The sequence below is a fragment of the Hippocampus zosterae genome, chromosome 9, assembly GCF_025434085.1.
Source record: "Hippocampus zosterae strain Florida chromosome 9, ASM2543408v3, whole genome shotgun sequence".
NCBI classification, from domain to species: Eukaryota; Metazoa; Chordata; class Actinopteri; order Syngnathiformes; family Syngnathidae; genus Hippocampus; species Hippocampus zosterae.
Window position 1 is genome coordinate 23,829,491 of NC_067459.1, and position 12,290 is coordinate 23,841,780.

The 12,290-nt window shown below is 49.4% G+C and overlaps 1 protein-coding gene across 10 annotated transcripts in view; it reads right to left on the reverse strand.

The window, feature by feature from the left end:
* Nucleotides 1-12,290, reverse strand: part of grip2b (glutamate receptor interacting protein 2b) — a 57,490-nt gene that overhangs the window by 14,241 nt on the left and 30,959 nt on the right. For 4 of the 10 annotated variants that reach the window (XM_052076553.1, XM_052076550.1, XM_052076552.1 and 1 more), the window contains exons 2-7: nucleotides 5,951-6,028; nucleotides 5,444-5,579; nucleotides 5,211-5,356; nucleotides 3,663-3,749; nucleotides 3,410-3,485; nucleotides 151-296 (exon numbers count right to left, since the gene is read on the reverse strand). In XM_052076553.1, coding sequence (XP_051932513.1) covers nucleotides 151-296; nucleotides 3,410-3,485; nucleotides 3,663-3,749; nucleotides 5,211-5,356; nucleotides 5,444-5,579; nucleotides 5,951-6,028 — 669 coding nt within the window. Of the gene's footprint in view, nucleotides 1-150; nucleotides 297-3,409; nucleotides 3,486-3,662; nucleotides 3,750-5,210; nucleotides 5,357-5,443; nucleotides 5,580-5,950; nucleotides 6,029-11,484; nucleotides 11,768-12,290 lie in introns of those variants that run through there. The other 6 variants (XM_052076555.1, XM_052076551.1, XM_052076554.1 and 3 more) reach the window with 3 other exon arrangements.

Consider the following 12,290-nt stretch of genomic DNA (forward strand, 5'->3'; position numbering starts at 1 on the left):
CCATAAAAATCACATTGAGTGTCAATTCACAGAGTGGCTGGCATGTGTTGTGTGTGTGTGTGTGTGTGTGAATTGTTCGTCCGACTTTAGTGGAAGAATGCCGAAAATTGGCTTTGATGTGTTCAATTTGTGTTGGTTGTGCGCGCGCACCCATGATAGTGACATCGTACTCGATGTGGAGCAGAGCTTCCTGTCCGCACTGAGCCAAAACGCTCAGGGCGTCGCCGTGGCTGGCGTTGTGCAGCGGCACGCCGTCCACCGTCAGGAGGCGATCGCCCGGACGCAGCGTGCCTTCCCTGAAACACACACACACACACAAACACACGCCCACACACATTTCAAATTCGCTAGCGAGCGGACAAAATATCTCGGAAATGGTCAACATTGCACGAACATGATCTCTTCTAAAACTTCCGTGTAGCTTTTCAGGCATGGCGTCCAGAGGCTTTTTCATTCATTCATTCATCTTCCTAACCGCTTTATCCTCACTAGGGTCGCGGGGGGTGCTGGAGCCTATCCCAGCTGTCAGTAGGCGGGGGACACCCTGAATCGGTTGCCAGCCAATCGCAGGGCACACAGAAACGAACAACCATTCACACTCACACTCACACCTAGGGACAATTTAGAGTGTTCAATCAGCCTGCCATGCATATTTTTGGAATGTGGGAGGAAACCGGAGCACCCGGAGAAAACCCACGCAGGCCTGGGGAGAACATGCAAACTCCACACAGGGAGGCCGGAGCTGGAATCGAACCTGGTAACTCTGCACTGTGAAGCCGACGTGCTAACCACTCGACTACCGGGCCGCCCAGAGGCTTTTTTTGTTTTGTTTTTTTGTGGGTCCCCTCATGATAAACACGTCTATCAAATTTCAGGTTGCTAAGTCAAAGTGGCTTCTGGGGCTGAACTTTCAAAGAGCCATTCGGGAAAACACCCGGATGGAAACGGCTGACCTTATGACCCTCGAATGGCCGCTCCAAACCAAAATGGTGGTCTTCACATATCTCTTAGAGCTTGACTTTTAGGGTATTTGGGGGGTGGGCCGGGTGTTATCATGACACATGTTGCAAAGTCAAACTGTCTTCAGGAGCTAAATTTGAAAATCCAGAAGATACCAAGAAAAAAAAGGCTCAGTGGATCCGAAATTTGGCTGCTCCAGAACTTCCTGCGTCTTTTCAGCCACGGCTTCTTGAGACTTTTTGGTGGGTCGATTCAAGATCAACACGGCAAATAAATGTTGCGAGTCCAAGCAGCCTCGAGGGCCGGTGTAAAATGAAATCTTGACAAGTGGAGATGTTTTTCCACAATTGCCATCCTCAGTTGTTGTCGAAATATTTGAAAATGTTCTCTCTCGCTCCATATTTTTTTTTAAGCCTTTTTCTCATCAACGCCGGAAGAAACTCTTAAGAGCTGCACTGTGTGAAAGTGAGGATTAAACTTGCCTCCGACTGGCACATAAATGCAGCGTGAACGCCTCATTTCTTCCAGGCTGACCCACATTTTTTGGAGGCAATTTTCCTTGCTTAACTGAGCCCGGGGGGGGGGGGGGGGGGGGCTGCGCGGACTCTGAGGAGGAGATAGGGGGGGCCGTAGCAAAAGCCGCCTTTTTTGATGCTCGGGTCACTCTTGAGGAACGTCTGCCAGGTGGAAAATGCTCCGTTGGGGATGGTTGCATTTGTAAAGGACTACACTGTCTTTCATGTTCCGAAAAAGATGTGTTAGCTTTGTTGGGGACTATAGAGTTCATTCATTCATTCATCTTCCGAGCCGCTTGATCCTCACTAGGGTCGCGGGGGGTGCTGGAGCCTATCCCAGCCGGCCTCGGGCAGCAGGCGGGGGACACCCTGAATTGGTTGCCAGCCAATCACAGGGCACACAGAGACGAACAACCATCCACGCTCACACTCACGCCTAGGGACCATTTAGAGTGTTCAATCAGCCTGCCATGCATATTTTTGGAATGTGGGAGGAAACCGGAGCACCCGGAGAAAACCCACGCAGGCCCGGGGAGAACACGCAAACTCCACACAGGGAGGCCGGAGCTGGAATCGAACCCGGAACCTCTGCACTGTGAAGCCGACGTGCTAACCACTGGACTACCGGGCCGCCCGACTATAGAGTTTTTGATGTTAAAAAAAAAACAGCCAGTGTTAGTCTTTGAGGTGTTGAAAAAATGCGCACATTAGCTTTGCCGAAGACAACAAAGACACGCAGTAATGAACCACTAAATGCACCCAAAACAGGTGGCAGATGCACGGTGGAAGAAATACATAAGATACATAAGACAAGCATGATATATATACAAACGATAAAAATGTGATTAAAAAATTTTTTTATCCAAAAAAAAAAATAATACATCAAACAGGGCGGCCCGGTAGGCCAGTGGTTAGCACGTCGGCTTCACAGTGCAGAGGTACCGGGTTCGATTCCAGCTCCGGCCTCCCTGTGTGGAGTTTGCATGTTCTCCCCGGGCCTGCGTGGGTTTTCTCCGGGTGCTCCGGTTTCCTCCGGTTTCCTCCCACATTCCAAAAACATGCATGGCAGGCTGATTGAACACTCTAAATTGTCCCTAGGTGTGAGTGTGAGTGCGAATGGTTGTTCGTCTCTGTGTGCCCTGCGATTGGCTGGCAACCGATTCAGGGTGTGCCCCGCCTACTGCCCGGAGACAGCTGGGATAGGCTCCAGCAACCCCCGCGACCCTAGTGAGGATCAAGCGGTTAGGAAGATGAATGAATGAATGAATACATCAAACACATATGGGAAAGGAGACTCGTGAAAAAAACGACAATCACACACAAATGCATCGAAGGCAGATGTCAAAAAGCAAGAAGAAAAATAAAAAAACTCAAAACACGCACGTGGGGAAAGGCACTTTGTTGACATGACGGACAGACGGCACGCACACGTGGAACAAAAGTGACCTCAGTGGCGCAAATAAAAGCGGGCATCCAAGACGAGCACATCGGTGAACAATGAACATCGACGAAAAATGGATGTCGAGAGATGTGAAGAAGAAAGAAAGGCAGGAAAAAGCGGACATCAAAGACAAGCCTAAAACGGGGACCTCGAAGACGTCGGATATCAAAGACAGAAAGACAGACAGTCGGACACAAAGAAAGTTGCCAGCGCGGGTATGAAAATAAAGACAAAGTGTGTGTGTGTGTGTGTGTGTGTGTGTGTGTGTGCGTGTGTGTGTGTGTGAGATTCACTTTTTAAAGACTCCTATTTTCATATTTTTTCCATTGGCGCTGTCCCACTTTCGCTTTCCTTTCAAAGATCCACGACAGAGTATAAATAGCTCGCAGTGTCATCCCGTTGGAAGCCAGGCAGGAACAGGCGCGCAAAGATGTGTTTTGATTCTTCTTAACGAAGGACATCACATTCACCCATGCGTCCAGTCGCTCGCTACCTGTCAGCGGGGCCTCCGGGCCGCACGTACGTGACCACCAGGGGGCGCGACTTGTGCCAGTCCTCGTGGATGCCGCCTGGGAAGACAGAAGGTTGCTTCGGTCCCGAAGAAACTCACCGAAGCTAACGCGGCGCACGTGTCACGGAGCAAAATTGAAAAGACGGCTCGCGATTTCCGACGACGATTACGGTGACGGGCGCCGGCGCGCCGTTTGCCTGGTGAACTTTTGAATCTTGCGCTGTCGATTGTTTACCTCTCACCACAAAGCCGAAGCTGCTCCCTTCTTTGTGCAAGCCGATGTCGATTGTCTTGGAGATCACACCCGACGTGCTGTCTGGCGCTAGGAAGATAAAATAAAATGACTGAGGTCAAAACCGGTTTTGGTAAAAAATGGAAGGGGGAGGGAAAAAATGTCCGTTTCAAAAACGTTTTAAAAAGACAAACACAAAAGACAGAAACAGACATGACACATGGAAAAAGGAAATATACAAGAAAATACATCAAACGCATCCACGCATAAGATAAGATAAGATAAGATAAGATAAGATAAGGGGCGGCCCGGTAGTCCAGTGGTTAGCACGTCGGCTTCACAGTGCTGAGGTACCGGGTTCGATTCCAGCTCCGGCCTCCCTGTGTGGAGTTTGCATGTTCTCCCCCGGGCCTGCGTGGGTTTTCTCCGGGTGCTCCGGTTTCCTCCCACATTCCAAAAACATGCGTGGCAGGCTAATTGGACGCTCTAAATTGTCCCTAGGTGTGAGTGTGAGTGCGAATGGTTGTTCGTTTCTGTGTGCCCTGCGATTGGCTGGCAACCGATTCAGGGTGTCCCCCGCCTACTGCCCGGAGACGGCTGGGATAGGCTCCAGCACCCCCCCCGCGACCCTAGTGAGGATCAAGCGGCTCGGAAGATAAGATAAGATAAGATAAGATAAGATAAGATAAGAGGCGGCCCGGTAGCCAAGTGGTTAGCACGTCGGCTTCACAGTGCTGAGATACCGGGTTCGATTCCAGCTCCGGCCTCCCTGTGTGGAGTTTGCATGTTCTCCCCGGGCCTGCGTGGGTTTTCTGCGGGTGCTCCGGTTTCCTCCCACATTCCAAAAATATGCATGGCAGGCTGATAGAACACTCAAATTTTTTTTCTGTGAGTGTGAGCGCGGATGGTTGTTCGTTTCTGTGTGCCCTGCGATTGGCTGGCAACCGATTCAGGGTGTCCCCCGCCTACTGCCCGAAGACAGTTGGGATAGGCTCCAGCACCCCCCCGCGACCCTAGTGAGGATCAAGCGGCTCGGAAGATGAATGAAAGATAAGATAAGATAAGATACGCTTTATTAGTCTCGCAATGGAGAAATTCCCGATTCACAGCAGCAAAGTTATGAAAGGAAGAAGTAGAACGACAAAATATAGGAGCTGCTGGAAAGGCAGCCACTCTCGCGGCACCATTTTGAAGTCAAAATAACAAAAAAAAATACAAATGTAAATATTAAATTAAAAAAATACATAAAGTGGACACAAAAGATGCACATGTGGGACAGACAAACATGAAATAGACACACAAATGTCAGATGAAAAGCATGATGTGCGTAGCCATCAAATACATGAGAAAAAAACCCAAAAACCAACTTGTGTTTTCTAATGCTTAACTCCTTCACTCCCAAAGACGTTTTTAACCGTCTTTTCAGACTTGGTCCAGAATTGGCTGCTCCTGAATTAAAGCTCACCGATTGATGACTTGATTGATAAAACCTTATGGTTCATTTCGAAGTTTGCATTAGTTTTAGTCTGGGATTTGTGCGGCGAGCAGCACCTGTGGGCGGCAGCTCGTACTCCACCTCGAGCAGAACTCGCTCGCCGACGTTCTTCAGGAGGCTGATGATCTCCTCGTGCCGCAGTTTGGTCAAGTTGATGCCGTTGACCGACTTGATGTAGTCGCCCACGTTCAGCTGGTCGCTCCTGCATAGCCGCCACAAGTCGTCACGTCGGCGCCGTCGCTCGCCCGCCCCCCCGCCCCCCCCTTCCGGCGGCATGCATATGACGTACCGAGCGGCCAGCCCCCCGGGCCGCAGGTTGGAGACCCGCGGCTTGCCGTCCTTGTCCGTTCCTCCAGAGATGGTCAGGCCCAGCGTGCTGCCTTCTTTTTTCACCAGCTCCACCATCGTCACCCCCCGCAGTGCTTCTAAGCAAAACGCACATGCGCACACACACGCGCACACACACACACACACACACACACGCACACACAGAAACAACAGGTGAGATGGAGCGGTGCTGTGATAGATTAGCAAGATTAGCTGAATCACCGACTCAGTCAGAATCAACCAGGCGCTTCACATCCCAAAACACACACACACACACACACACACACACGCACCGCAGAGTGTATGCTCATTAATGAATCACACCGGATGTCATATTTGCATAAAAGTGGAGTGCACTTGTCGAGAACGAATTGTCCGGTGACAACATGTTACAGTATGAACGTGACGTGTGCGTTTTATATAGCGTGTCCAAAAGGTTTATTCATGATGGTTTCGTGGTGCGACATGCCTGGTATGCTGAGTCTCCGCGAGGCGGTGGTGTGTTCCGGTCCGGAGACGTCCTTGGTCTTTCCATACGGTCCGTCATCTGCACACGACAACAACAACAACAAGCGGCTTACTTTTACATACGACGCCACGGTGTGACGGCATGCTGATGACGTGACGCGTCCCGGTTTTACTCGCCACACTGTCGCATGAGCTCTGGTTCCAGGCAGTGACGGGCTGCTCGCAAAGGCCAAAAATGCTAAGATCTGTTTTTTTGTTTTGTTTTTTTTTAGCGAGCGCACATACTCAAATGCACACAAAACATCCGCGCGTTATCACCGACATAATTTGAAAGGCACGCACGAACGGACACGCCGCCATAAGCTATGATGACCGCAAAGATAACGCTGTCATGCCCAAGACGTTCCGCATCTTATTAACTCGCTACATGGCCACGTGAGCTGCGGTTTGCTCGCAAAGGCCAAAAGCTGAAATGTCTCCGTTGATTTGGACTTTTTATTTTTTTTTTCTTCTTTTTTCCCCAAACGCTTCTCAGTACCCGAAGCCTTCAAAGCAGCTTACCGTCATCACGTGAGCAAGAGCACAAAATCTCCCAAATTGTCTTTTGATATTTTCCCTTCCAAAAAAAAAAAAAAAAAATGACGAGCGCTATCTCATATTGTCATCAGGACCATCACTGACCACTTCATGACGTTCTTCCTTCCGCACGCCCTTGCGACCTTTCCTCCTCACAAACCTCCTCGCATCCTCACATCTTCGCCTCCTTTGCAACCTTCACCTCGGCGTCACCTCACAATCCTCGCATCACTTGCGTAACCTTACGTCCCCCCCCCTGGCCATGCATTCTCGCAACCTTGCCCCCCCCCCTCGCCTCCTCGCGTCCTTGTAAGTTGACATCTTCAAATCCTTGACTCCTCCCCATCCCCCAACTTCAAATAAGACTTTTGACGCTCAAGTCCTTCGCAATGAATTCTTTTTTCATCATCTTCCGAGCCGCTCGATCCTCACTAGGGTCGCGGGGGGGGGTGCTGGAGCCTATCCCAGCTGTCTTCGGGCAGTAGGCGGGGGACACCCTGAATCGGTTGCCAGCCAATCGCAGGGCACACAGAGACGAACAACCATCCGCACTCACACTCACACCTAGGGACAATTTAGAGTGATCAATCAGCCTGCCACGCATGTTTTTGGAATGTGGGAGGAAACCGGAGCACCCGGAGAAAACCCACGCAGGCCCGGGGAGAACATGCAAACTCCACACAGGGAGGCCGGAGCTGGAATCGAACCCGGTACCTCTGCACTGTGAAGCCGACGTGCTAACCACTGGACTACTGGGCCGCCCGCAATGAATTCTTATCGGCAAGAAAATGACATAACAGCTTGAAGAAAAAGCACTTTTTTTTTTGCCATACTTGTCTCGTATTCAGACACTTCAAGAGCTTCTCACACACACACACACACACGCGTGCGCAACCGCTACCTGAATGCTAATGCGCATGATTGCAGTCACTATGATGCTGAAAGTGACGAAAGTGACATGTAATTAGCCAGGGTCCACACAAAGCAGCACCATTGGTTAACTCGTGCCGACACACACACACACACACACACACACGGGCATGCGCGCAGGCCTGTGCGACGCGCCGCCCACGTAAGAAGGCCAATGGAAAGAACAAGCAGTAATTAAGAAGCTTAATGGCTTTTGTGTTGTGCTTAATTGCAGCCTGATGTGTCAGAATGGTGGCGGTTTGGGAGCAGTGGAGGAGGGAGGTGGGCGGAGGGGGGGGGGCGCGCGGGGGGGGGGGTCTCTTTGAGTTGACCGTGTTGGATGTAAAGGGGCCGCGTCGTCAAAGCTGACCACATGTCGGCTGTGTGTGCGCGCGTGTCAGATTTGGTAGCAAAGGTAGTCCCTGCTTATCAGGGGGGGAAGCTTGAACGCAAGCGTGAAATGTGAAGAAAAGCTTCAAAGAGTCGCTCCACAGCCGTCATGCAAAGACAAAAAAAACCCCAAAAAGACACACAAGACCGCGTTGTCGCTTTCTTGACTTTGTCTCGAGGGAGAAAAACACTTCAAGGACTTCACGGCACAGGAAACGGCGGCCATCGCCTTTCAAGTTGAGTTGAATGGACAACTCACGAGGAAGGGCGTGAGGTGAGGGCGGACAAAAGAAGGAGGAGAAAAATGGGAGCGAGTCAGCAAACAAGGGAGCGATCGGCGACACTTTCCTCCCCCCCCCCCTTAGCCCGCTGCGTCGCATTAGCGAGACTTTGCTGCTCACTTTGAGGCGAAACGACTCCGCTCATCATGTCGTCAAACTAGCACATTAGCCGCTACGCTCCGTTGCCGGCTCGCCATCTATCGATCGGGACGGATTCGCCCCCCCCCTCCCTCCCTTCCGCCCCGAGGGCGAGAGAGCATTTGCCAAAATAGGCCAGAAAGGAGCCATCAGCCCTGTTGACTCGTTTGCTTCCGCTATGCCCGCTGGTGCACGAAATAGGATGACGCTCGTTTTGGTTAATAACCCCGCTCGCTCGAGTTTGCGGTTTGCGTCGCTGGCGCCGCTCCATCGGCGAATAACGGAACACAGTCGATGTAGCCTGCCTACGTAGTACCTGGGCTACCTTCCAATCGACTCTCTGAAAAACAGGCCTACCTAACAAACTAGTCAGTTACTCACCTACCCGTCTACCCAATTCACTAACCAACCAAACTATCCACCTGCCTACCTTCCCAACTACCAACTAGTGGATTAATTTTGAGTGATTTCTGATTGAAAATGTGTTTGTTCAACATGTTTATCCTTTGCCGCCCCGGTGGTTTAGATTTTTTTTTCTTAACAAACAAAAATAAGGCCGACAGAATAAATCTTGTACTTAGTGAACAGTGCAGAGACAAAGTTGGGTTGAGAAGTGACTTGGGTATCGTTTAGGAAGTTGTCGATAGATAGCTCATTGGGTAGCTTAACTCATTCACTCCCAAAGACGTTTTTAAACGTCTTTTCAGACTTGGTCCAGAATTGGCTGCTACTGAATGAGTTAATGGTTTGATAGTTCCGTGACTTGGTAGGTAAGAAGGTGGCTCGATAGGTAGGGGAGATTGTCAGGTGGGTATTTGGGTGCATTAGGTGGGTCAAACACATTTTTTGTCGCGGGCCAGAATTTAGTTGCAGTTTCCCTCGGAGGGCCGTTGTGACTGAAACCATATAAAAAAAGTCACGAATAACGGTTCATTCACCGATTGTTTAAGTTCCTGAACTGAGGGGTTTGTTGACAAGAACATGCTTACAGTATCACACATTTATTACAAATGATTCATTCATTCATCTTCCGAGCCGCTTGATCCTCACTAGGGTCGCGGGGGGTGCTGGAGCCTATCCCAGCCGTCTTCGGGCAGAAGGCGGGGGACACCCTGAATCGGTTGCCAGCCAATCGCAGGGCACACAGAGACGAACAACCATCCACGCCCACATTCACACCTAGGGACAATTTAGAGCGTCCAATCAGCCTGCCACGCATGTTTTTGGAATGTGGGAGGAAACCGGAGCACCCGGAGAAAACCCACGCAGGCCCGGGGAGAACATGCAAACTCCACACAGGGAGGCCGGCGCTGGAATCGAACCCGGTAACTCTGCACTGTGAAGCCGACGTGCTAACCACTGGACTATCTATTTAATCTTTATTTCATTTATTTCCTGACTCACGGCTCTTAGAGCTTTGAGGAAGTAATTCAGTAATTGTCAGTAATTGTCCGTCGACTTGTTTTGAATAACCGCAAAACAAATCTTTCTTTTTTTCCTTTTTTTTCTAGCTCGTGGCCCATTGGCGACAAAATGTTTCCGCGGGTCAAATGTAACGGAAGCTTGACACAGACGCACGAAAGCGGCTTCAGATACCGGACGCAAGGTTCTGGGTGTGTTTGACTCTGGTTCAATGCTCACTTCATTCATACCAGTTTAAAATCGGCATGCTCACATTGTTCACAATGGCACCAACCCCCCCCCCCCCAAAAAAAAAAACACCTAAAATAAATCAGGACTTTCAGTTTCGCCGCTGACGTTTGACATATCGAAGACAACGGAAGCAGCCGACATCTGCTCGTCGGCACCTGCAGGCATCGCGCAGACGGTCAACTGGCACAAGCATAAACGCAATCTTTGCACCACATATCGCACCGGTTGCAAACTTCAATAACAGTTGCTCCACAAAAAAAAAAAAAAAAAAAAAGCATGTGGTGCATTTTATCAGTTCCAAAGCTGTTGCTGTTGATGAGAATAGAAATTAAAACACGAAATGGAAGATTAGCCAGAGAGCAAGAGATGTTCTCCAGAAAAAGATTAGACAGCGAATATGCAGTGGTCGTCAGAAAATCTGCAGTTCCAGCAATCGTGGAGTGAACCCTCAAAAAATACAGCAATTGTGCAATAAGGCCGCAAATGTGACAAGTGAGCCGGCGCATGGGAAAAATAGGTGAGCAAAAAAAAGATTAGAAATCAGCCAGCAAATGCGAATGGTGAAATGTGGCAAAAAGAACAAATAATTTAAAAAAAAAGAGAGAGAGAGAAATTAGCCAGCAAAATTGTGAACTCAGACAAACCACAAAAAAAAAATCTTAAAAAGCCAACAAATAAGTGAGATCAGCCGACAACTGTGTGCAGTAAGCCGGGATATCTAAATTGGACTCATCAGAAATTAGCCAGCAAACATGAGCAAATTCCACCCCACCCCCACAAAAAAAAATATGTGGAATTAGCTGATAAACATCACAAATTAGCCAGCAAAACAGAGCCCATGAAATTAGCCACCAAACACGATTTGCGCAGCACACATGTGGAATTAGTCAATTAACATTGACCAAATTAGACCAAAAATTTACCAATTACGGTTATGCAAATGTTAAATTAGCCCCCCCCAAAGAAAAAAAACAAACTAGCCAAAAAGTGTGGAAATAGATAAGAACTTCGCCAATAATCATCAGAAATCAGCCAGCAAACATCAGAAATGTAAAAATAGAAATATGTCATTAGTCCGCAAATGTGAATATCGCCAGCAAGCGTGAAATTAGATGGAAAGTTATTGGGTACTAACCAACAAATGTGGATTAACAAAATACAAATAATAAGCCAACAAGACTTTAAAGGGCAAAAAATGTCCAATTAGCTACGAAACATCAGAAATTTGCCAGCAAAAATCAGAAATACCCAAACTGAAAACAAATGGCACCACATCCTGTTATGTTCGGAAGTGTTCTCGACTCTTCTGCCCCCCCTTCCTCTTCTCAACGGTTTGGGCCACGCACTACCACATTTGAACTAGACTGACCCCTACAGGCCTGGAGTACTGAAAAATTAATTTACTACTCATCTCTGTCCTCATCTTTGCTGGCATTCTATCAGCATCAGCTCCAAGGCGCCACCTGCAGGACGCTGGCCGCCATGATTAAAAACCCCGCTTCCTTCCTTGCACCCTTCCATCCATCCTTCCTTCCTTTCTCCCTTCCTTCCTTCCTTCTTTCCTCTCTCAACTGGTCCTCGCACTCACCTCCAGCGGTGGCCCCGACGTCCCTCCGCAAACCGCAAAACATCACCGCAGACATGGAGGAGATCAGCCGCCGTGTCCACAGCCACACAGAGACACTCGCGCACTGCTGGGAGAGCGACGAGGAAGAGCACAAACAGAGAGAGAGAGAGAGAGAGAGAGAGAGAGAGAGAGAGATGTGGACCATTGATCGCTCGGGGAGCCAAGTGCTGATGATCAAAGATGACTGCCGCTTACGTTACTACCGCTCTAAACCCCGAGAGAGACAGAGAGAGGGAGAGAGAGAGAGAAGGAGGGAGAGGGGAGGGGAGGTAAAGATGTCAGCATGTAAAGAGAATGAAAGAACGCAAAGACATAAGGGGGCGAGGATGCAACAAGACGCGAGGATGAGAGGCTGCAAGGGGGCGAGGGCGCAAGATGTAAGGAGGAGAGGACGTGAGGGAGATGAGAATGGAAGGATGGAAAGAAGTGAAGATGCAAAGTTGTGTGGATGAAAGGATGCGAGAGAACAGAAGGATGAAAGGAAGTCAAGAAGTGAGGATGAGAGGATGGAAGAAGGTGAGAATGCCAAAATGTGAGGATGAGAGGAGGTCGGGGGGTAGGAGGTGAGGCTGAAAGGGAGGAAAAAAAAAGGAGCTGAGGATGCATGGCTGTGAGGTCCTCGTAAGATGAGAAGTAAGGATGCAAAGTGCAAGTATGTAAAGATTCATGCATTCCAGCTTGGAAAGATGTCAAGAAATCAGACTGCAAGTATGTAAGGCGTTCGGGGACTAGGATACAAGGGAGGAAGTCGCCAAGGATCCCAGAAA